This window comes from Pongo pygmaeus, chromosome 5 (genome assembly GCF_028885625.2).
Source record: "Pongo pygmaeus isolate AG05252 chromosome 5, NHGRI_mPonPyg2-v2.0_pri, whole genome shotgun sequence".
In the NCBI taxonomy this organism is placed as follows: Eukaryota; Metazoa; Chordata; class Mammalia; order Primates; family Hominidae; genus Pongo; species Pongo pygmaeus.
Window position 1 is genome coordinate 87,054,519 of NC_072378.2, and position 25,493 is coordinate 87,080,011.

The 25,493-nt window shown below is 37.3% G+C and overlaps 1 protein-coding gene across 6 annotated transcripts in view; it reads right to left on the reverse strand.

Annotated features, from left to right (window-relative positions):
- Positions 1–486: 486 nt before the first annotated feature.
- The window catches only part of RARS2 (arginyl-tRNA synthetase 2, mitochondrial), a 75,861-nt gene continuing 50,854 nt past the window's right edge, over positions 487–25,493 (reverse strand). For 4 of the 6 annotated variants that reach the window (XM_063666405.1, XM_063666403.1, XM_063666404.1 and 1 more), the window contains 12 exons: positions 17,475–17,633; positions 16,234–16,340; positions 11,266–11,361; positions 8,203–8,263; positions 6,915–6,991; positions 6,318–6,442; positions 5,567–5,634; positions 5,373–5,482; positions 4,913–5,008; positions 3,558–3,632; positions 1,706–1,769; positions 1,136–1,253 (listed from right to left, as the gene is read on the reverse strand). In XM_063666405.1, the coding sequence (XP_063522475.1) occupies positions 1,167–1,253; positions 1,706–1,769; positions 3,558–3,632; positions 4,913–5,008; positions 5,373–5,482; positions 5,567–5,634; positions 6,318–6,442; positions 6,915–6,991; positions 8,203–8,263; positions 11,266–11,361; positions 16,234–16,340; positions 17,475–17,633 (1,125 nt within the window). In that variant the 3' untranslated portion in view covers positions 1,136–1,166. Of the gene's footprint in view, positions 1,065–1,135; positions 1,254–1,705; positions 1,770–3,557; positions 3,633–4,912; positions 5,009–5,372; positions 5,483–5,566; positions 5,635–6,317; positions 6,443–6,914; positions 6,992–8,202; positions 8,264–11,265; positions 11,362–16,233; positions 16,341–17,474; positions 17,634–25,493 lie in introns of those variants that run through there. The other 2 variants (XM_054491498.2, XM_063666407.1) reach the window with 1 other exon arrangement.

The following is a 25,493-nucleotide window of genomic DNA, read 5'->3' on the forward strand; positions in this document are numbered from 1 at the left end:
TCCTGAATTCACACAATAAGAGTTACCTGTGTCTGTGTGTGTATATATATATTTATTTTTATTTATTTATTTTGAGACGGAATCGCGCCCTGTCGCTCAGGCTGGAGTGCAGTGGTGCGATCTCGGCTCACTGCAAGCTCCACCTCCTGGGTTCACGCCATTCTCCTGCCTTAGCCTCCCGAGTAACTGGGACTACAGGCGCCCGCCACTACGCCTGGCTACTTTTTTTGTATTTTTAGTAGAGACGGGGTTTCACTGTGTTAGCCAGGATGGTCTCGATCTCCTGACCTCGTGATCTGCCCGCCGCAGCCTCCCAAAGTGCTGGGATTATAGGCGTGAGCCACCACGCCCGGCCCTGTATATATTAACCCAAAGGGAAGCACGAGGTCTATTGTCTCTAGGAGTAGCTGTCAGCTATATTGACAGAATGATGCTTATTTTTGATCTCCCTATGTTTATTCCAAACCAGCCACAATTACAAGAAAATTGATAATGTTTTCCCCCCACCAATTCTTTTATTTCATGAAAACATTAACTCATTTCATTTATAAGAATAGTTTCTGGAAGAATGACATGGTAAGAAACTTCAAGCCAAAGTTTAAACTCAAATCCTTTAGCCCCATTAGACCACAATGCTTTGGGTTTAAAAAAAAACTCAATGTCTATTTAAATACCTACTGACCATGAGAGAATCCAGATAACTTATTTATTTAAGGATAAAGACTGAATAACTTGACAAGTCACATTTAATATAGATTCTGACACAGAATAATTGTTTAACTTTGGCTGGGCGTGGTGGTTCATGCCTGTAATCCCAACACTTTGGGAGGCCAAGGCGGACAGATAACCTGAGGTCGGGAGTTTGAGACCAGCCTGACCAACATAGAGAAACCCCCGTCTCTACTAAAAATACAAAATTAGCCGGGCGTGATGGCACGTGCCTGTAATCCCAGCTACTCAGGAGGCTGAGGCAGGAGAATTGCTTGAACCTGGGAGATGGAGGTTGCAGTGAGCCAACATCGCACCATTGCACTCCAGTCTGGGCAACAAGAGCGAAACTCCATCTCAAAAAAAAAAAAAAAATTTAAATTTATTCTGAACAGCAAGGCATCTCAGAATAGATAACTAGAATTCATTTGACATTTTAAAAGCCATTTTAATGGAAATTACATCCTACATACAGGTGTTATTCCAAGAAGTTTCATTCCATTGGCTAGGACAGAACGGACAGCTTTGAAAAGATGAAGTCTGGCCTACAAAATAAACAATGATTTAAAATATTCAGTAACAGGAATGTATTCAATACATGAGAATGGTTTTAAAGGTTATTCTTTCTAGTTTAAAGCAGGAACAATATGTCAAAGTGCCCTAGAGTTACTATAGGCAAGAGAAGATAAATTCCTGGCATCCCTTACAGTAAGACCTGTACATAAAGTGTCATGGAGTGGGAGTGATAGTATTATACAGTACGGCTTCAGGTAAGGGGAACTTATCACTATAATATTTCATGTAGGAAAATATGCTTCATAGTCTAGTATGTTGGGAAGTATATAAACATTGATTGTTACAGCCTAATTATTAGCTAAGGAAGTACACTGCTACAGTTGAACAACAGAATGCTATTTTAGAAAAATTTACAAGACTGACTTAGTAATATTAGTCTTAGGAGCTAGGGATTATACAGAAAACATTCAACATAACGTACCCCAGCCACTTCAGGAGGACTATCTTTTATTTGTAGTGTTTTGTGTGCCACAGCTGCAAGATGACTGAAACAGGAAGAGAGAAATCACGATAGTACCAGCAGTAATTTCCTGTTGTAAGATATGAGCTTGATATCTAATCTTACTCCTTCAACTTAATAAAGCCCAGAACCATTAAAGGATGTATTCAAAATTGTAAAGTTGAAACTGGAATTCAAAACTCAAGCTTTAGATCTTGGCCCTATTCTACTACTAAGAGATGGGCAATTCTTAAGATTATGATTTCGAAGGGCGCAGTGGCTCACGCCTGTAATCCCAGCACTTTGGGAGGCCGAGGCTGGTGGATCACAAGGTCAGGATATTGAGACCATCCTGGCTAACACGGTGAAACCCCGTCTCTACTAAAAATACAAAAATTAGCCGGGCGTGGTGGCAGGCGCCTGTAGTCCCAGCTACTCGGGAGGCTGAGGCAGGAGAATGGCATGAACCCAGGAGGCGGAGCTTGCAGTGAGCCGAGATCACGCCACTGCACTCCAGCCTGGGCAAGAGTGCGAGACTCTGTCTCAAAAAAAAAAAAGATTATGATTTCAATGTTAATTTTACAAATATAAAGAATCCTTTTCTAATCATTTTTCTTCATTTAGGCAGCCTACAATCCAATGTATAACACAGCATGGCCTTTCCCTCTGTACAGTGAGGTGGGTAGAAACTAGTTATCTATCCACTCTCCACACACACTGACCACTCGTCCTTAAAGTATCTTTTTAAATTTAGGTATGGCAGCAAGTATAACAATGTGCTGGAGAAATGATACTTAAGACATCAGTTTTAATGATAAAATGACATTTCATAAGACTTTGTATATTAGCTGGGCATGATGGCACGTGCCTGTAATCCCAGCTACTAGGGAGGCTGAGGCAGGAGAATCGCTTGAATCCAGCAGGTGGAGGTTGCAGTGAGCCGAGATCACGCTCCAGCCTGGACAACAGAGCGAGACGCCATCTCAAAAAAAGAAAAAAAAAAAAAAAAGACTTTGTAGCTTCTTCACCTCTATATGTCTTAAGTGTCATTTAAAGGAAGAAAAAAATCCTTACATAAATCTAGAGAAGACAAGGTAAAAAGTATAATCAAGAAAACAGTCCTGATAAGTGTCTGATTTCAATAATTGTTGAGTAAAAGCAACATTTCCTTTATTAAATAGCTTTACAGAAGATACAGCTGCTGCTATACAAGGGTGGACTCAATTTTGATTTCAATTTGCTAAAATAGACACCATGAAATTGTCATTAAAGATTAGAAAAATTGAGTTTTCTAGCTTATTTTTCTGTGCCTCTGCTTAAAATCCCTGTATGGACCCCACCACCCCGAAAATAAGTTTAAATGCCTCAGTACATGGCAAACAGGTTTATACACGCTTCATTCATCAGCCCTCCCAGGACAATGCTTATGGATCCTTTAAAATGTATTATTATGTTCTTGCTCAATTCTGGGCTTTTTTCTTCTTCCCAGCCACATTCCTTCTGATTAGTATCTCCTTTCCTCTGAGAAGCCCTCTCTGATCGCTCAAGGCTGGGCTGGTTGCCCTAACACCATCTCTTAGGTTCACTCTAACAACACATGCACTGTGCTGTAACTGTGTAGTTGTCAGTTCCCATTCTCCAGTCTACAGTGACAGTACCTTGTATCACTGAATGAATGAAGGAACATTAACTGCTAATTTGTATAGATGAAGCAATAATTCCTGTAACTAAAAGCACATCAAATTTTAGGCCAAGGAATTTGTTTATAGGAAACTAGATGAAAGAAAGGTCTCAAATGCCATTAACACCTGAAAACAGGAAGATTATAAAGTACCTTAAAGTTAGAAGGTAACTGACGATATGCCTGGGTTGAAAGTCCTGAGATGATTTATAAAGCACCTCGTCGAACCTAAAAGATGACAGGAACAGTGAACAGGAAAAGACTGTACACGTTACACTAAGACATTAGACATTAAAAGATCGTGAATATAAGGTTGACTCGACACGATTAAGAGAAGGTATGGCCAGGCGCAGTGTCTCACGTCTGTAATCCCAGCACTTTGGGAGACTGAGGTGGGTGGATCATGAGGTCAGGAGTTTGAGACCAGCCTGGCCAATATGATGAAACCCCGTTCTCTACTAAAAATACAAAAATTAGCCAGGTGTGGTGGCACGCGCCTATAGTCCCAGCTACCTGGGAGGCTGAGGCAGAAGAATCACTTGAACCCGGGAGGTGAAGGTTTCAGTGAGCTGAGATCCAGCCACTGTACTCTAGCCTGGGCAACAGAGCGAGACTCCGTCTTAAAAAAGAAGAGTAGAAGGATATGAAAAAACTGTGTGTACATTTGAAGGCAAAGGAACATTTTTCTTTCTTCCAAATTCTTTGATGGCAGGGACTTTCTAAATCATCTTGCTATTTCCTAGACCTAGTCCACAGCAAAAACTTAAATCATGGCTGGTGAATGTAAAAAGCCTCCAGCCATGTTTAAGAATATAAAATATAAATTAGCAAAGTCTACCCTCAATGCTAAGAAAACCCAGTTGGCTTATTTTTCCTTACATTCCCTATTGTACATGTGAGTAAATTTTTCTGATTCCAGGAAAGAATCACTGACTACTATATGGCAATCAAAGAAAACCGCCTTGTTCATAACCATCCACATCCCTTCTAAAGACTAATCTCTGGCATGTCTGGCTTCACCAACAATGCCCGTCAGAGCTAAAATGTGTGGGTGTCTTGCCTAGCATGGGAGCATCAGATACATCTATGTATTTGAGATTGTGAACCGAAACCAAGAGGCAAATGAAGGGCTTACGGTCTCTGGGAAGCTGCACAAAGGCAGGTATTTTCCTTCACTTACCACAGAGAGCAAGAAGATGCTTTCTCAAACTAAAACTAAAAAAGGTTATGCTTTTATAAGGCTTTATGTGAGCTAGAGGCAACTAGACATGTGCGCTATTCATCAGTGATAATATTCTGAAGACCCAAAGACTGTCCTCCTTGAGCATTGGCTTAATCTATGCCGTTTGTCCTCAAAATGCAAATAATCACTTTTTAAGGCATACCTTTGGGAAAAGTCTAGAGGCAGAAGGCAGCTACTGGACTGTTGGCTCTACTGGGCAGCAAAAATGCTAATAGCCATTTTGATAAGCAGAAGCACACTTGATGATCCCTGGAAAACATCATACCTGAGAAGATGCTGAAGAATTGAAACAGACTGTGGCTCTTGTAAACAAGCAGTGTTGAAGTCATTCAGGTACCCACATCCAAAAGTCTCTTCCAAACTTATCAAAAGTTTAAAGTTAAAAACATCAAAAGATTAAAAAGTCATACAAGGGCACAGAGCTGCAAGTGATGAACATCACCTTATAATACACAATTTTGGTCTCCTTAATATCCATACACAATGGAGGTAACAGTATACTCTTCGACAGGGTTATTCTGAGGACTAAGATAATACACATAAATGTATTTCTAACATAGGTGCTCAATAAATTTTTTTTTTTCCTAAAAGAAGGTCTACTCTAGTCAGATGTGAATAGAAGATATTGGAAAAGCCCAGAAAACAGGGCCTCTGGTCTTAGAATCACAGGACCTAGCCTAGGGAAGCACAGTGCAGCACAAGGTTTCCCTGCAGCCTCTTCTCACCTGTGGAGGCGGGCGTGTGTGTACTGTAGGAAGACTCCTGTGTCCCCGCGACTCTGGAAAACACGATCCCAGCTGAACTTGTAGTCAGTTAAGAGTAAACCTTTGAAGTCCTAAAATGACAGAGGAAATCTTCACTGCTGGGATTTGCTCTAGGACCAAACAAAAGGGCCTCACAGATAGGAGTCTTAACAGACCTGAATAATGAGTGCTGCGAGCCCGACCCTCTCTGCAGTCTCTTGTGGGTTCTTGAGTTCTTTAGTTGCTGAAACAGACAAAGGCAGCTATCTTTAGTCTACATGACACTGTGCCAATCATGGATCCAAGTGAAGGTAACATCTGCCAAAAATGTATGCTGACAATCAAGAACAGATTCAGAATGAGTAATTACTCGCCTAATTTAGGCTATTTTACCTTTGATAATGACATTTCCCCTGCCTACATTAAAGGGAAAGAAATCCAAATTTATTTATTCAAAAGATACTTGTAGGAAAAATAAATTTGGATTTCTGATTATATATATGTGTGTGTGTGTGTATATATATATATGTATATGTGTGTGTGTGTATATATATATATATATGTATGTGTATATATCTGATACTTAGTTTTCCAAGGGTGAAGGTTAATGAAAGTCATAAGGACTTGTGACTTGTATCCAAATTATAACATAGAAACTTCACGTAACCACCTAGACAACAGAATGACAATGCTCAAGCTGTTCATGAAAAGAGGACCAAGGTTATAGCAATTCAGATTATTGAAGTGACCAATTCCTGAGTAGCGAGTATAAAAATTCTGGCACCTCTAATTAGTGAAAGGTATTTTTGACAAAGTTAGTGACACTTCAATGGAGGGACAGACATAATAAATCACACTGCCCAAAGTCCAGAATAACATAAAAGTGGCATGTAAGTTATGACTTTAATAAGAAAAAACTGAATTCACTCTTAATTGAAGCCATGTTCTGTAGCATCCTTAATTGAATCTCATTTAAAACATCTTCCAGGAAAGTGACATCTCCTCTTCGAGTCTTCATTCCCTGTACTACTCCAAAGGGCACGTGCTGGCACCTAAAAGAGTGGGCATCTAGTTAACTGAAAGCTAAACAAGAGCTGCTGCTGAAAGCATATAATACCTTTCAGAGAGTGGTTTGAACTTTAACCATCAGAGCAGAGTTTTTAAAAATTAATAAAACGAAATTGATGTGATTTGTATGCTACAAAGGACGTTAAGCACAGCTTCACTTTATAATCACCAGCATGTGATTAAATTACTAGTTGCCTTTAGGAGAAAAAGGAGATGTGGATTAAGAATTTTGAAAACTAAGCCACTGAGAGCAGATAACTAATAAAAATACAGTTATTTAATGTTTATAAGATGGAAATTATTATAACCAAGACATAATACAAAAATCAAATCTACTTTTCCATACCAGTATCTTGAAACAAAGAATTGAAATCTGAGTGAAAAACTTTAACCACTAGGTACATTTTCAGGCTCAGCCGACCCTGCACAGACAATTAAGAACAATGCAGACATTACCTTTCTGCCCAGTCATATCCCATGATCTTCAGCATTTGGAATACTTGCTGAAAATGTTTTTTTTGTCCTTTATCTGTCTTGGGAAGAAAATATATATAAAATAAAAGAATACTGACAAATTAATGTACAAAAATAGGTTGGACTTGAATCAAATTAAGATATTTGAGGTTTTGACAGACTAAAGTCATTGTCAATCTATATGTTTTAACTAAACACAAAGAGGATGCCACAAGAAGAGTGTCTAAGTGGACTGCTCTAACAAGGGAGGGAAATAAGAGCCACAGCACTCCACCGAGTCAGTAGGAAATGTGAACTTCAATCTTCTGAGTATTCTATTTAAGTTTCTGCCCTCTCGGCTACTATGACCCTGGTCTCTGAGACCAAAGCTAAACTCTAAATAAATATTTGATGGTAACTTTCTTCTAAGTGGAAAGGAAGGTTTCACATGATAAGTAAGGAAAGGGGAAAAGACACTAGAATACCACTCAGCAATAAAAGGAACCAACTACTGACACACAGGACAGCCTGGATAGTTCTCCAGGGCATTCATTATGCTGAGTGAAAAAAGCCAATCTCAAAGGTTACATATTGTATAATTCCATTTATACAACATTCTTAGAGTGACAAAATTGTGCTGAAGAACAGAGCACTGGCTGCCAGGGGTTAGGATTGGGTGAAGGTGTGATTATTAAGTGGCTGACCACGAGGGAGTTTGTTTTGTGATGGAACAGTTCTATATTCTGAATGTGGTGATGGTTACATGAATCTATACATGTGATAAAGTCTCATAAAACCATAGCCACACAAACATCTACAGGAGAGTACATGTAAAAGCTGGCGAAATTTCAGTAAGGTCTCTATCAATGTTAATTTCCTGCTATTGATAAAAGTACTATGGTTATGTACTATCTTTGGGGGGAAACACTGTACTATTTTGAAACTTCTTGTGAGTATTAAATTACTTCAAAATAAAGTTATTTAAAAACAACTGTTGAGCCCAAATCAGAATTGAAAAATAAAAAACAAAAAAACTTGGTATTATAGTGACCTGTATATATTAATTTCACATAACCATTTTACTGATTCAGGTAACTTTTTCTTACTACGAAGCAATGTAAACTTTTCCATTTTTAAGTGTTTAAACTTTTAAATAGAAGTTGCCCACTTTAAACATACTTAATGTTGACTTCTCTCTGTAGTTTTCCATAGTTTTTCAACATGGCATCCAATTTCTACCTCTGTAGTTTTCATGAGTTAGAGATCATAACTTTTTGTTCTGATTACTTACCACATATATCATTGTATCAAAATTATACTTGTCCATTCGATCTATAGCAGCTGCAAGATCTCTGAAACAAAGTGGCCATAAACCAAGAGTTACTAAGCAGATCTGGGTAATAATTGGTCTTACCTATTTAATAGCAATGAGCATTTTCTAATTAAGAATTTAAATTATCCCACAGCCTGAGGAATTCCACCCACACTTAGATAATCCAAATATCACGTTTTGATATAAAATGATAAAAATAGGTATGGGAAAAACAACAATAAAAACACTGGGAAAAGCAAAACCTAAAATAAATATAAATAAATAAAATTAATATATAAAAGTTCAACAAGTAGTAATAACAACTAAAATAGCTATGGGTGAAGTGTCTTGTAGATAAATGTTTTATGATTAAGTCTCTACTAAAAAGAATCACCTGTTACTTCTCTGCAATATATTCTCTTAATGAACATATTTAAAATATAGATGATGTAGTAAACAGGTATTGTCTAGATACTCTCCTATTAGTATTACTAAGGACTTTCAAAGTCTTGGGTCAGTCAGGGGGAATACCTTCTAACGCATTTAAAAGACCATAAAGTAGGCCAGGTGCGGCGGCTCACGCCTGTAATCCCAGAACTCTGGGAGGCTGAGGCGGGCGGTTCACAAGGTCAGGAGTTTGAGACCGGCCTGACCAACATGGTGAAACCCCGTCTCTACTAAAAATACAAAAATTAGCTGGGCGTGGTGGCGCCCGCCTGTAATCCCAGCTATTCAGGAGGCTGAGGCAGGAGAATCGCTTGAACCTAGGAGGCGGAGTTTACAGTGAGCTGAGATTGCACCACTGCACTCCAGACTGAGCGACAAAGCAAGACTCTGTCTCCAAAAAAAAAAGGCCATAAAGTCCTTTGACAGAATTTCTATCTCTTTTATCTCTGATTAGATACAAATATCTAGTTTGCATATGAAATAATGAAAAACCATAAAATTTCATAAACCGAAATTTCAAGTCAAGGATTATGAAATATTAAAGTTTAAAATTAGAGCTATTTTTGATTATATATGATACTGGAAAGATTGAAAAAATTTCTCGATCTTTTGAAATGTTAGGATCATCAAAATGTCATTAGTACTTACCTCATGATCCTGACATTGCACAGAGCATGCATTCTCAATGAAGGCAAAAACTGGCTAATTTTTGTGTTTTTCGTAGAGATGGGGTATCATCATGTTGGCCAGGCTGGTTTCGAACTCCTGGCCTCAGGTGATCTACCCTCCTCATCCTCCCAAAGTGCTGAGAATACAGGCAAGAGCCACTGCATATTTTTTGTAGAGATGGGTCTCATTATACTGTCCAGGCTGGTTTCAAACTTCTGGCCTCAAGTGATCCTCCTGCTTTGGCTTCCCAAAGTTCTAAGATTACAGGCGTGAGCCACTACAGCTGGCCAACAAAAAATCTTATTCTTCATGCATAAACCACAGATATGCATACAATATATACAGAGATACAGAATATCTGTGGGATAAAATTTCATGAGGATTGGCAATTAGGAAAAATATGGCTGAAAAGGTTGCTTGGAGGAATTATAATTTTAAAAATGTTGAGAAACACTTGTATAGCAGATTATCACAAAAATTATGTCACAAATAGACACCTGTTATATTTTTTTGGTTTGAGACAAGGACAAAACAAAGGGAAACTTTTTGATTCAATGAAAAAAACAAAAAATAATAAGAAAAATTTCTAGGTTGAGTATGTAGAAACTGAATTTCAAAGCCAGAAGACGTGCTAGGTCATTTAGTCCAGATCTCTCATTTCACAAAGTAGAGAATCATGGCCCAGAGAGTTAAACGACAGTCCCAGGTCTCCAGCCTCACACTCTGCTCTTTTCAGTATTCTCCTGCACTTTTATCTGCTATAACATTTACATCCCCCACATAAAGGTATTCTATAAGAAACCCATTAGAAGGCAGAAGCAACTGACATTAAAGCAAAGTGAAAAAATCAAACATTTCAATAAGTGGCAAAAAGACAATTATTTTCAAAGAAAAAAGAGAAAGTACAGGTGTTAAGGTAAATACACAGAAAAGTCTACATCTAATGACAGCCTGAAAAAACACCAAATTAGGGTAGTTATAGAGACTTCATGTCATAGGGCCCCTTTTCTGACGGGACGTTTCTTTTTCCAAAGAAAAATATAGGTGTTGAAAAACTGACATCTAATGATAACCCAAAAAAGACACTAACCAGACCCAGATAGTTACAGAGCCTCTGTTCTCAATGGATACTTCTTATAACCACTGTGCAATGGTTTATTTATTTAATCTATCTAGCAATAATTAGTTGATACAAAAAACTTTTCTAATATATATATTTGCTTATCTAGAAAAATAATGTACCTCTTAGATATATAAGCTCTTCTCACTTCCTAATCCCAATTGCATAGAATTGGTAAAGGGAAATGTCGAAAAGTAACAGAAGGTAAGAGATGAATTTCCTAAGGGGAAGTTAAAAGACTTAATTGGTTGCCTAAAGTTGTTTGGAACAAATTATGGTAGTTAATATAAAACAACAAAGTATCATGACTTTATGTTACAAAAGTGATTTGTGACCTAATATAAAATTCTGGCCTGGGAGACACTTTTGCCAGCAGTGCTCCTCTTTCCTATTAGCTTTGTCCCAGAAATAAGGGTGGCTTAATAAACCCACTTCTTACTGATGAACAGAGATTGGCCATTCCACAAAGGTCAGTCACAGAGATGGATGGAAAAAACAATGTGACATGGCTGCTTTCTCCCTCAGCCTGCTTTACCAAATCCCAGTGAGTTCTGGTATTTATGTGCATGTAGGATGTTCTTTACAGCATAAGGAAACCCCTGAGCTAATATGGTCATCTTTTAGTATACATTTCCTGCCAACGTGCCATTGTAAAATACTTTTAGTTGATTATGAAGTACTTCAGTTTTACAGTTTATAATGTCATCAGCTGTGGAGTCCGATAATGCATAATTAAGTGTACATAGTGTTTCATTTGAAAGCAACAGATTTAGAACCAAATGTTGACCCTCACAGAGGCTACAAACCTGGTTGCATAGAGAGAAGTCCCATCACTTCGCATTACAGTACAAATTGAGGAGGGGTCGCCATTCCCAGAGAGATCTACTACAGCCGTTCCTTTTCTAGAAATGTGAAAAGGTAACTCTGAAGCAACATAATAAATTCAGACCTTTAAAATTTTAATATCTAAAACAGTAGCAAACCAGAAGCTATTTTTATTACCCACGTTGCAATGAGCAGTGCCAATTTAAGCTTTAATCAACAATGGAAAAAAACAAGAATATGACCAAGAATCTCTTATGAATGGGTATGATATAATTAATATTTGGTTATCTTAGCTTTTAAATCTGTAGCTCCGGATAAGGTACTCAGAGATAAAATCTTTAATATACCCAGTTGAAAAATGAGATGCAGCTGCATCATAACTATGAAATGTCACACATTCTCCTTCTAATTCACGGTATTATAACATTCAATATTGGGATAATTTTTAACATGCCACAAAGTACCCAAGTATTAAAACTACAGATTTTTGTCTTTCCTGTATGACCAAAATTTGGAATCTGTATATGACAATCTAAAAATTTTCCTTAAGGACATTACTGAGGATGCTATTAACTATGTTTCACATCTTCCTTATAAATATGACAGGAGAAAGTTTGCTTTGGTACTATGAAAAGTGACATGTCTCTTAAGCAATTGGTTTGCCTCTACATTATAGAGGTCTGGGCTTCTTTCACTGCTATTTCTCTGTTTAGCTGACAGGAAGCTAAAAGCTAAATTAGAAAACAATTAGGCAAGAAACAAAAATAAAAGGCATCCAAATTGGAAAAGAAGTTAAATTGTCTCTGCAGGCAACATAATCTTTTTTTTTTCAATATGATCTTATAAATAGAAAACTCTGAATATGCTCTTATAAATACAAAATCCTGAAGAATCCGCCAAAAAACTGTTAGAATAAATGAATTTCATAAAGTTGCAGTATAGAAAATCAACATATGAAAAGCAGTAGCCTTTTTTTCTTTTGAGACGGAGTCTCACTTTGTTGCCCAGGCTGGAGTGGTGCAGTGGCACGATCTCAGTTCATTGCAACCTCCGCCTCCTGGGTTCAAGCAATTCTCCTGCTTCAGCCTCTCAAGTAGCTGGAATTAGGCGCGCGCCACCACGTCCAGCTAATTTTTGCGTTTTTAGTAGAGACGGGTTTTCACTATGTTGGCCAGGCTGGTCTCGAACTTCTGACCTCATGTGATCCGCACCCCCCGGCCTCCCAAAGTGCTGGGATTACAGGCATGAGCCACCACGCCCAGCCAAATATCAGTAGCATTTCTATACACAACAACAAACTATCTGAAAAAGAAATTTTAAAAAAATCTCATTTATAATAACATCAACAAAACTAAAATAGGAATAAATTTAACCAAGGAGGTAAAATATCTGTACACTGAAAACTATATAACACTGATGAAAGAAATCAAAACACAGATAAATGGAAAGATATCCTGTATTAATGGATTGGAAAAATCAATATTTAAAAAATGTCCACACCACCAAAAGCAATCTACAGATTCAATGCAATCCCTACCAAAATTCCAATGACATTTTTCACAGAAACAGAAAAATCAATCATAAAATTCATATGGAACCACAAAAAACCCCCAAATACCCAAAGCAATATTGAGCAAAAAGAATAAAGCTGGGCCAGCTGTGGTGGCTCACGTCTATAATCCCAGCACTTTGGGGGGCCAAGGCAGGTGGATCACTTGAAGCCAAGAGTTCAAGACCAGCCTAGGCAACATGGTGAAACTCCATCTCTACTAAGAAATACAAAAATTAGCTGGGTGTGGTGGCACATGCCTGTAATCCCAGCTACTTGGGAGGCTAAGGCAGAACAGGTTGAACCTGGAGGTGGAGGTTGTAGTGAGCCAAGAAAGCATCAATGCACTACAGCCTGGATGACAAAGCCAGACCGTCTTAAAAAAAAAAAACAAAGCTAGAGGCATTGCACTACCTAATCTCAATATCTACTACAAACTATAGTAATCAAAACAGCATCATACTAGACAAAAACATAGAGACTCATGGAATAGAATAGAGAGCCTAGATACAAATTCACACATTTATGGTCAACTGAATTTTTTTTTTTTTGAGATGGAATTTTCCTCTTATTGCCCAGGCTGGAATGCAATGGCTCAATCTTGGCTCACCGCAACCTGTGCCTCCCGGGTTCAAGTGATTCTCCTGCCTGAGCCTCCCAACTAGCTGGGATTACAGTCATGCCCCACCACACCCAGCTAATTTTTGTATTTTTAGTAGAGATGGGGTTTCTCCATGTTGGTCAGGCTGGTCTCGAACTCCCAACCTCAGGTGATCCGCCCACCTCAGCCTCCCAAAGTGCTGGGATTACAGGCGTGAGCCACCATGCCCAGCCAGGTCAACTGATTTTTGACAAAGGTGCCAAAATAACACAATAAGAAAGGGACAGTCTCGGCCAGGTACAGTGGCTCACGCCTGTAATCCTAGCACTTTGGGAGGCCAAGGCGGGTAGATCAGGAGGTCAGGAGATTGAGACCATCCTGGCCAACACGGTGAAACCCCGTCTCTACTGAAAATACAAAAATTAGTTGGGTATGGTGGCGTGCGCTTGTAATCCCAGCTACTTGGGAGGCTGAGGCAGGAGATTCGCTTGAACCTGGGAGGCAGAGGTTGCACTGAGCCAAGATCATGCCACTGCACTCCAGCTTGGCGATACAGTGAGACCTTGTCTCAAAAAAATAAAAAGAAAACGACAGTCTCTTCAATAAATGACACTGAGAAAACTGCATATCCATATGCAGAAGAATAAAACTAGATCCCTATCTCTCACCATGTACAAAAGTCAATTCAAAGTGGATTAAAGACAAATCTAAGACCTGAGCTGTAAAACTATTAGAGGAAAACACTGAAGTCTTGGCAAAGATTTCTTGGAGCTAGTCCTCAAAGCATAGGCAACAGAAGTAAAAATACACAGATGGGATTGCATAAAACTAAAAAAGCTTCTGCACAGCAAAGAAAACAATCAACAAAGTGAAGAGACAGCCTAGAAGATGAAAGAAAATACGTGGAAAACATGTATCTGGTAAGAGGTTAATGTGAAAATATATAAGGAACCCAATTCAATGGAAAAACAACAACAACAAAAAAACTAAATCAAACCACCACCACCACTACCAAAAAAAACCCAACTAAAAAGTGGGCCAAAGAAGCCATTATCCTCAGTAAACTAATGCAGGAACAGAAAACCAAATACCACATATTCTCGCTTATAAGTGGGAGCTGAACAATGTGAACACAGAGACACAAGGAAGAAAAGAACACAGACTGGGGCCTGTCGGGGGATGGGGAGGCAGGAGCGCATCAGGAAAAATAGGTAATGGATGCTCGGCTTAACACTTAGGTGATGGGTTGCCAGGTGCAGCAAATCACCATGGCACACATTAACCTACGTAACAAATCTGCACATCCTAACAGTAAAAAAAGAAAAAAAAAAAAAAGTGGGCCAAAGACCCGTATAGACATTTCTCCAAGGAAGGCATACAAAAGGCTAACAAGTATATGAAAAGGTGCTGAACATCACTAATCATCAGGGAAATGCAAAATTAAAACCACAATCCACAATAAGATATTTCTTCACACTTGTTAAGATGGCTTTTATCAAAAAAAAAAAAAAAAAAAAAGATAAATGTTGGCCATGATGTGGATAAAAGGGAACCCTTGTATACTGTTGGTGGGAATGTTAGTATAGCCATTATGGAAAACAATGTGGAGGTTCCTCAAAAAACAGAAAACAGAACCTCCATATATATGATCCAGCAAACTCACATCTGGGTATACATCCACAGAAAATGAAATCAGTATGTCCAAGTGAAATCTGCCCTACCATGGTTATTGTAACATTATTCACAATAGCCAAGATGTGAATCAACCTTAACAGATGAGTGGACTTTAAAATATACAACATGTAATATTCAGCCTTAAAAAAAAAGGAAATCCTGTCATTTGTGACAACATGGATAAACTGAAAGGACATTATGCTCAGTGAAATAAACGATGCACAGAAAACAAATACTGTATAGTCTCACATGTGGAATCTAAAAAATTATAATCATAGAAGCAGAGAAGTAGAATGGAGGTTACCAAGGGCAGGGAATGGGGAGATGTTGGTTAAAGGCTACAAAGTTTTAGGTAAACAGGAGGAGTAAGTTCTGGAAATCTATTGTACAGCATTGCGAGTATAATTAACAATAATGCATAGTACACTTGAAAACTGCTAACAGGGTAGATTTTAAATGTTCTCATCATAGGTAAGTATGTAAGGTGATGGATATGTTAATTAACTTGATTTAAACATTTCACAGTGTGCATATATCAAATCATGTTGTACACCATAAATATATACAATATGTCATTCATCAATTACAACTTTTTTTTAAAGAAAAAACTCTGACATAAGCAAGAAAACAGAATTCCAGGAGGGATATGCTAACAGCATCTCTGACTTCATATTACTTTTCTTGCCCCTACTTCCTGTTTTCATCATTTTCCTCATTTATAAGCCTGTTATAGTATACTTATTTTCACACACTGCTTTAAATATTTTTTGAAAAGGCAGGGATTTCTTTTAAAAGGTAAAACTGAATCAGAAGATAATAAGATATATTTCCTTTTTTTCAGTTATACCATTATCAGGTTATATGACCTTAGGTAGGTCACTTATATTTTCTGTGCTTCAGTTCCCAGCCTTATAAAAAACAAGTAACATCCTTTCTCCAAATCTTAACAGCTTTTGCTATGGCAGCAAAATACAGAATGTGGGAAAGTACTCTGAACAGGAAAAAGCACTATAAAAAATCCCAAGAAAGCTGCACATTGCATTCTGTTGTCCTTACTCAAAGGATACATCAATAACAATTTCAAAGAACAAATAATTTTACTAAAGAATAGTAACCTGATCATACATTGTTTTCAGTAGGAGTCCTTTACTCTCCAGCAACTTTAAGACCTCTTGAGATTTTTCACGATAAAATGATTCTCCTGAATATTCATCAAAATATACTCCCAGACGCTAAAAGAGTTCAGAAACAAAAAGACAAAGAAATGTTAATTGAATCTCCTATTCCCCTAAGGCAAAATTAATGATGCTCTACCACCTGTCACACACATGAACACAATAAAAATTAAATCAAGGGCTGAGTGTGGTGGCTCATGCCCATAATCCCAGCACTTTGGGAGGCTGAGGCAGGAGGATCACTTGCGCCCAGGAGTTCAAGCCCAGCCTGGGCAAGATGGCGAGGACCTCTTTATTTTTGTTTAAAAAAAAAAAAAAAATCACTCCTCTTCTCAAACCTCCTAACGGTTTCTACTATACCAGTCAAGTCCTCACAATGGTACTGTGCTGTGCAATACAGTAATCACTAGGCCCAAGTGACAATCTAAACTGTTAAACTGGAATTAAGCAAAATTGAGAATTTAGCTCTTCTGTCACACTATTCACCCTTCAAGCCACATGTGGTTGGTGGCTACTGAAGGAGACGACCACAGATACAGAAGATTCCCATCACCACAAAAAGCACTGGACAGCCCTAGAGAAATCCTAGAATTATGCCCCATATGCTACTAGCTCTTCAACCTTCTCCTGTCGTTCATCTGCTTACTTACTCCAGTCACATGGGCTTCTTTACAAACTGTCATTCCACCTAAAGACTCCATACCTGATCTCCCCAGCTAGCATCTAGCACCATCTAATAAAAACATAGTTGTTTCTTGCTTTATCTTTAATTTGTTTAGTTTGTGCTCTGTCTCTAGGCTAGAATATAACGTCTGCGAGAACAAGGGTTTTCCTCTCCTATTCACTGTTGTGTATTATCCCCTACCCACCAAATGTTTATTACATGAATCAGTTTATTAACCATCACATACCGGCCTAAGGAAGTGAAAGAACAAAAAATAAATACAAAAAAGTGAAGGAATGCTAGAACAGAAAAGCCAGATAAAAATGAAGTTTGAGAGTATCACCTGACACTGCTTCAGGATTATTTTACAGTTCTTTCAGCCCAAAAAACAAAATTTGAGTCTTAATTTTAAATTCACCTACAAATCTATTTTTAAAACACAAGCTTAACACGCAACTTCACTATGCAGGTAACAGCCAAGAGCTGCACCGCATCATGGGAAAGCAGAAGGGAGGGTCAACCAATACCTTGTAAACCCGAATGTACTCCTCAATGCTCAAGTCCCGAAATTTTTGCCACAGTGAAAGTGCTTGCACATCGCCCAGTTCCAATCGTTGGAAGAACTCCTGTGCTGCTTTTGCTACACTTTTATCATCTGCTGCTTCTTTATTAACTTGTACATAAACCTAAAAGTACAATAGTACATTAAATGAAGTATATAACAGGTCATTGTTATCTCTAATACGGAAAGAAAGCAAAAAAAGCACATTCTGAGAATTCTCATTTAAAATTTTCCAAGTTGGGTACATTACAGAGTGTAACTTTTCTTTTTTGCCATGGGTCCTTGGTGAAGCAATGTTTCTAAATTCATAAAATAAAATACACAGGGTTATGAAGAAAAGAATTACTCTGAAATAACCAAATAGCCAAAAATTAATTTGTGATATAGTAATGGAGGAAAATACTCAATTTCCGAGAGAGGTTAGGGAAAATAAAGTATAATTTTTTCTTTCCATCTAAATCCACAGATCCCCAGGGTAAGAATACCTATTTAAGACTAAACTGGCATTTCTTCTGTTATTTTTCAAAATGCCATATTATTATCCTGTAACTTCGCTGAAAAAGGTTGAATAAAGTAGGATGGCTCAATCTGGCAAAGAAACAGCTAAAGGATGATTTAGCATTTGTTTTAATCAAAGATTTTTAAACTGTTCTTTCAACAGCTTACTGTGTAAAGATCAATACAACAGGTGATCTTGGTAAAAAGGACAGCTTTTGGATAGTTAGTATAATTATACTCTAAACTTAAGATCCTAAAAACTGTGTTGAGCACCTCTTCTGGAGTTTTATTTTGCATCACCTGTCTTAGCTGGTTTAGTTCCATACTCAGCCAAGGACTAGGGTGGAGTTGATGGTTTATTAAGGGCTCAGGCTTACTCTTCCAGCTCTAGGAATCTGTGTTCCCAACGTTTCAATCATTTTCCAGTCTCCAAAATATAATGTTAATAAATGACATTAAAATATTAATATTATAGTTCAAGTAGTACTGAAGTTATACATATGGACTACAAATATTTACAAATTGTAACTCACTTGCAGGTTGAAACATCAATGATAACTTTACTATACTATTTCCAGAAAGCTATTAAAGTCTCATGAAAGCAATAAAAATTGGTGAATAAACTATGAAAAAATAAGGCTTCTAAACCCTTACAATGTTATTATCAAAACATCCGGACAGCAGTATTTGGATAGGAAAAATGATTTTATTGCTGGAGGACACATTGGCTTATACCCACTAGATACTACCAACAAATGGGACAGGGCATTAAACATCTCTCAAGGTAAAAACGTTTCACCTTTCATAGATGATTTATGTTAATTACTGGAATGACAGACTTAAATAAGTAAATACTGCTAAATAAAGTTAAAATTACCTTTTTTTTTCCCCTAGAAAAGAGTTAACTAGCAGGTCTGATACTGTTATATTTAAAACATCCTGCTTGCAAGGTTGGCCACTGGCTTGCATCTATTAACTTAGATTTTTGGGAATGTTTCCACTAACTTAACTGATAAAAGTGGTCACTGTGCCTACACTGTGGATGCAAACAGCACAGCTTAGGCTGAACTTCTGCTTTCCTTCTGGGAGTTTGGGATTTAGGACATTCTAATCAGAGGGTACCTACATGACCAACTCTCAACAAAAACCTTGGACACAGGGTATCTAATGAACTTTTGCCAGTGGACATTTCACATGTATTCTCATAATTTGCTGCTGGAAGTATGTGCACCTTGTGTGACTCCACTGGGAAAATTTGGGAGTTTGGAAAGCCTGGTTTCCTCTGGACTTCACCCCATATGTGCCTTTTCCCTCTGCTGATTTTGCTTTGTATCCCTTCAATGTAATAAATCATAGCCACAAGTAAGACTATGCTGAGTTCTGTGAGTCCTCTGAGTGAGTCACTGAATCGGGGGGAGGGGTGGTCTTAGGATACCTGACACATCATAAAAAGGTGATGTTTATGTAGTCCTATTAGTAAGTCCAGAACAATACATACAATGTCAGTTAGAAAACAAAGAAGATTTTGGTAAAGTATGGGAAAACAAAGAGGGTCCCCATAAGATAGTAAACTGCAGACTTCTTGACTTTTGAATGACCTAGCCACTGACAACTGCTTAACGGTCCAATATACAGATGTTAAAAACATAAATATATATTCACAAGTGGTTTTTGATTCTATCTCACACACATACGTACATGCGTACACAAGTTATGAGCAAACATATGCAAAATGTCCTTATTTTCACAAAAGAGTTTAGTTTCTTTCTTTCTTTTTTTTTTTTTTCCATAAAGCCTTTCTTCAGGGTGAAGTTTCTTTGTTTTTAAATCTAGGACTTTAAACTCAAATAACCAAACATTTAAAAATCTATTATGCATTATGATATGACTATTTTAGAAAAAACTTCACCAGAATCTTCTCTTTCTTAAAAAATAGAAATAATTAAAACAAAAAGCCCTTAAAACATGTGAATATTCTTAGTATTACGCAGTTATATATATATTCTTAGCAATATGTAGTTATAAAACAAACACTAGTGAAAATCAACTGACACTATCAAAGAGAAGAGCTTTAATAAGCACTTCCCAATATACCTATAAATGCACAATATAAAACTAAACAGTTACCATGAACCTTTTTAATCCTTGGAAAGTACACATTTTGAAGATATCTTCCTTTTAAGGCTAAATTTAGACACAAAGAGATAAAAAGGCAATTTTAAATTTGGGCTTGATAATAAGGCAGCATGGCTTAGTAAAGTTTTTGAGGATGGAAACACAATTTTTCTCTTAAAAGAAAACACAAAAACCAGTTGTGTTTCCTTTAGGGAATAAACTAAATGCCTTAGACTTCCTTAAAAAAAATTAACATTCCCTTTTCACTATTTCTAGATGTTGGGCCTGCCAAATAGCGTAACATTTTATTCTGAATTTAACTGAGATAATTACAGTAAGCTCTTGGGCTGATCTGCCCAAATATAAAGAACTAAGCACAAAAATTAAAAGTAGTACGATAAGCCTTTCTTATCCCTTTAAATTTGATCCTAGAATACCATTAGCCACATGGGCACAGTTTAACTCCTTGATGTGGGGCTCTAACCCCACTTCTAGCCATGCTTGTCTTAGAAATACTGAGAATAACTGCTAAGGATGGTTAGCAAAAGTTAGAAACCACAGACCCTTTTTTCATATATTTATATCATCTTAAAATGCACTGAATTTTTACCTAGTTTAGAAAAGAACATGTAAAAATATTCATGATTATAATTTGAACAAACAACTTCATTATGTTTAATGCTGTTTCACTGATCAGAAATTTCTTAGCTGCTAGTTGATTCCGAACATGAAATGAAAAATTAAAGACATTCAAATGAGTTTATATAATTAAAATTAAATATATCGGTACTGCAAACAGTTCACAATAAAGCCAAAATGTGGTAGGTAAAAAAATAACTAACTTGAGCTAATTCATGAGTTATCAAATTTCTCCTCCTTAATACATTATTAGTAGGATATAAACTGTATTTCACCTTCCATTCATCTTTTCATATTTAGAATCTCCTACTTTTACTCTATGTATATACATAACCACATTCATTGTATCTTACATCTTTATTCAGGGATGATAATTATTAACTCCTTGTAGAGCACCACACACAAGCACCTAATAAACGTTAACATTTCTCATGCTGATAAAAGTATTTTTTGCACATTTCAATGGTGTCAGATATTTACTCAGCTATTAATATGTACTTTGTTCTTGCTAGGTATTTCAAAACTCATTCTAAGAGGAAGACTAAGAGGACAATGACACACTGTAGTGTTGTCCCAAATAAGCAGAGAGAGAGTAGAAAAGCAAGCAGTGTTGGGAAGGGACAGCAGGGAGCAATGGCCAAGTGGAGAAACTGCCAGGACAGTGGAAAGGAGAACTACCTGGAATGGGGAGGAGATGGGGGAGACTTCCAGGAGGAGCAGAAGGTAGGAAGCCCCTGGGGTGGTGCAGGCCAACAGTGGGAAATGGTTCACAGTGTGTCTACATAGTGATCTTGTCTCTAGGCCTGTGGACAGGGCAAGGACCACCAGCTAATGTTTGTCACACAAGAAGAGCTGCATGCCTCCAAGCATCACATAGGCTGGGATACTAAACATGTAAGAGACCAGTGTGCACTGAAGACAAGAAGAGTCCTCTAGGACTGTCCTAGGAGGCACATAAGAGCCTGGGGAACTTTGCGTGATTTAGTAGGTGGGAAATTCTTATCAATGACTTACACTGACTCTTACAAGTGATGGCTGGAATCAGATTTTCTTACACTTATAATTTAAAAACTATTTCTTACATACAAATGTTATTAAGGAACAAAATTCATACTAGCCATAACAGTAACATTCCCTGGAAAAAGAAATGTAACTTAAACAATGATGAAATCTTGAACGCAATTTTTCATAAAATAAAAACTTCAACTGCATAAATATCCCTACATATGACGAGAATTTAGTCTTGAATTATTTAAAGTCGAGAAATTGGAGACTCTAAAGTTAGGAAAAACATTGCCTCTTGAGGAATAGATACTAATTCCATGTTTTTAAAAATGAGAGCAAGTAAACATTATCACTCATTGAATTGGTGCTTTGATCTTGTCCTATTTAAAAAAAAATTTTTTTGCCTACTGATATGGGGAAGCTCAGGGTCAAAACTATTATGTAATATTACCTAGTGATACATTAACCCCTCACTATTTTTCTTTTATTAAATGCCCATCACTGTAACTATCTTAAATCCTGTTAGAAAGGGGCAAGGTAGAAATATTGAAATAGAACCTTTGGAGGCCATTTTGAACTTAAAGAAATTTTTATACTATTTGTGTTATTATGTAACTGTTTTTTGTTTTTGTTTTTGTTTTTTTTTTGAGACAGAGTCTCGCTCTGTTGCCCAGGCTGGAGTGTGGTGGTGTGACCTCAGCTCACTGCAACCTCCACCTCCTGGGTTCAAGCGATTCTCGTCCCTCAGCCTCCTGAGTAGCTGGGATTACAAGCATGCATCAACATGCCCAGCTAATTATTTGTATTATTTTTTTTTTAAGTAGAGATGGGGTTTTGCCACGTTGCCCAGGCTGGTCTCAAACTTTTGAGCTCAGGCAATCCACCTGCCTCAGCCTCCCAAAGTGCTAGGATTGCAGGTGTGAGCCATTGCGCCTGGCCTATGTAACCTTTTTTAATGTCAGTGCTAGGATACAGGCTAATCCATATTTTATTGGCATGATATTTATCTCTTATAAGAGGCTGCCCTTACATTTCATAAGAATGGCTATGGTTACAAAAGCCATATTAATAGGCGATATGCAATGAGTCAAGTTCTATTAATAAAACCTTCTATAGCAAAAAAAAAATGGTTAATATGCTTAGAGATACTGTTAGATATTAAAGTCTATTCAAATAATTTAAATCTAAAAGGAAGCCTGATAAGTTACCTTTAAAAGTATTATTTAAATAGGTAAAAGTAAATGATGACACCCTCATATCCATGATTCAGATTTAATACTTGTTAACTTTTACCATAAGAAATTACTTTTTGCCTGGGTGTGATGGCTCACACCTGTAATCCCAGCATTTTGGGAGGCCGAGGTGGGCGGATCACAAGGTCAGGAGTTTGAGACCAGCCTGGCCAACATGGTGAAACCCCGTCTCTAGCAAAAATACAAAAAAATTAGCTGGGCATGGTGGTGCGCACCTGTAATCCCAGCTACTTGGGAGGCTGAGGCAGGAGAATCATTTGAACCTGGGAGGCAGAGGTTGCAGTGAGCTGAGATCGCGCCACTGCACTCCAGCCTGGGCAACAGGGCAAGACCCTGTCATCAAAAAAAAAAAAAGAAAAAAAGAAATTACTTTTCAATATAAGTGGAAAGGTTTTTTGATATATTGTCTAAAGCTTATTGCAAATGTTTTCCTGAATCACTAATGTGAATTCTAAATAAAAAAAAAAATTAGTTTTTTAACAGCCAATTCACAAGGGAAGAGGAACTATAACAAAACTACTTCCCTGTTTTGTAACCGAAAAAAACCAAATTAGAATAATTAAAGAAAAAGTTTCAAATGCTGGCCAACAAAATCCTAGGTCCCACGTACAAAACAGCTAGATGTCATGGGAAAAGAATGCTATAAGGTACAGAGAAAAACCACTAGTGAAGCATATGCACCAAAATGGAAATGCAATAAATGACTGTGGGTGTTAAATATTTTCATCAAAGAAATTCGGAAACTATCATATAATATCATTTCCAAGCTAGCTGAGAAACTGAATATACTAATCCTGATTATAGTGCAATTTAGAGAATACTGATCATAGTTCAATTTAGAGGAAGGCAGGCCATAAAATCTGCTACTGGATGGCCTATGCCAAATTCAAAACAAATATGTCAGAAGGCTGAAAGTGCCAAAACTAAACTACTAATTGTGTCCCTGGTATAGCAACTCAGGGGATGAAAGAAAGGAAAATTCTATGTACATAATTAAACCAATGGAAATCAATGGCTCATAAAGCCATTCTATAGTGGGGGTGTGGAGGCATTCACTGCATAGAGCACTCAGGAGCCAGACTACTTGTGCCAGAATCCTGGGTTTGGCCTGTGGTTTCCTCCCCAGTAAACTAGGTTAACAAACTAAGTTAAATTCTGACAAATGGTAATTAGTGTATCCTATAATAGTTACTTATTTCCTGGACAAACAATACATTTTATATTCCACAACTTATATATAATTAGAGAAGGGGGCAAAAGAGAACTATAAAAGCAAATTCATTCAGGCATTTACTGCAAGCCATAACATTTAGGGTTGTGGATAAGGAAGATAAGGAAGACATGGTCCTTCCTCTCAAAGAACTCACTACTAACTACAACTTAATATGGAAAAAAAACAAGTGTTCCATCAAAGTTTTGAGAAAACAGATTTTCACAAATAAGAAAGAGTAAATGCAGATCGTCTTAAAGTTTTCCTTCGAATAAATCAGCCAACATTATTTACCAATACACCAAGCACTTTCCAAGCATAGAATCACAATCTCTGACTTTCTGGTCACCTTTCTGGTGACCAGAAATAACGATGGGGCAGAGAGTCTCTGTATTACCACCTACGCTATTTGTGACATTGCAGGGCAAGCAAAGGCATCTTTCAATTATTAAATAAATTGAATTGTTGACATTCAGATTTTCTTTTAGAAACAGAATAACATCAACATTTGCTTAAAGCTAAAAAAAAATCCTCATTTATGCTAACAGTTGTTTTTGAAAGTAATCCAAAGTGAGAAATGTAATTTTAAAATGAAAACAGAGTCTATAAAATTCGCATATATAATAACCTGTAGGCTGCCATTTTAGGCTTTGCATATTTTCTGTCCTGCAAAAGGAGAAGGAAAAGAGCAAGTGAGTACTCTAATGGTCTTGTCGTCTATTACAAATAGCAAAGTGGGTGTATCTTGCCTTCTTTTGTCTTTAAATGCAGTTTCCCAGTGAATCTATTCGGCAAAAGAACACTAATGAAAGCAACACCATTATTATTCGACTTTTTAGTTATTCACAGAAGTACCCTGTTGCCCTTATTCCTTCCATATGTGTACCCATCAGTAAATAACCTCTAACATAGATGTTGATCTTCCACTATTTTTGAGTCTCTAAAGGTAGGAAATTATATTAAACTGCATAGAAAGAAATATATTCTTAGGTTTCTGTGGAGTTTGAAAACAGATTCTCCTGAAATATTTAAAATATTGTACAGCCTCGGCAACACAGTGAGACTTCGCCTCCACAAAAAACTCCACAAAACCTACACCTATATATGGCTAGGCACAATGGCTCATGTCTGTACTCCCAATACTTTGGGAGGCTGAGGTGGGAGGATCGCTTGAAGCTAGGAGTTTGAGACCTACCTGGACAGCATAGCAAGATCCTATTGCTATTTAAAAAATTAAAAAATAGGCTGGGTGTGGTGGCTCACA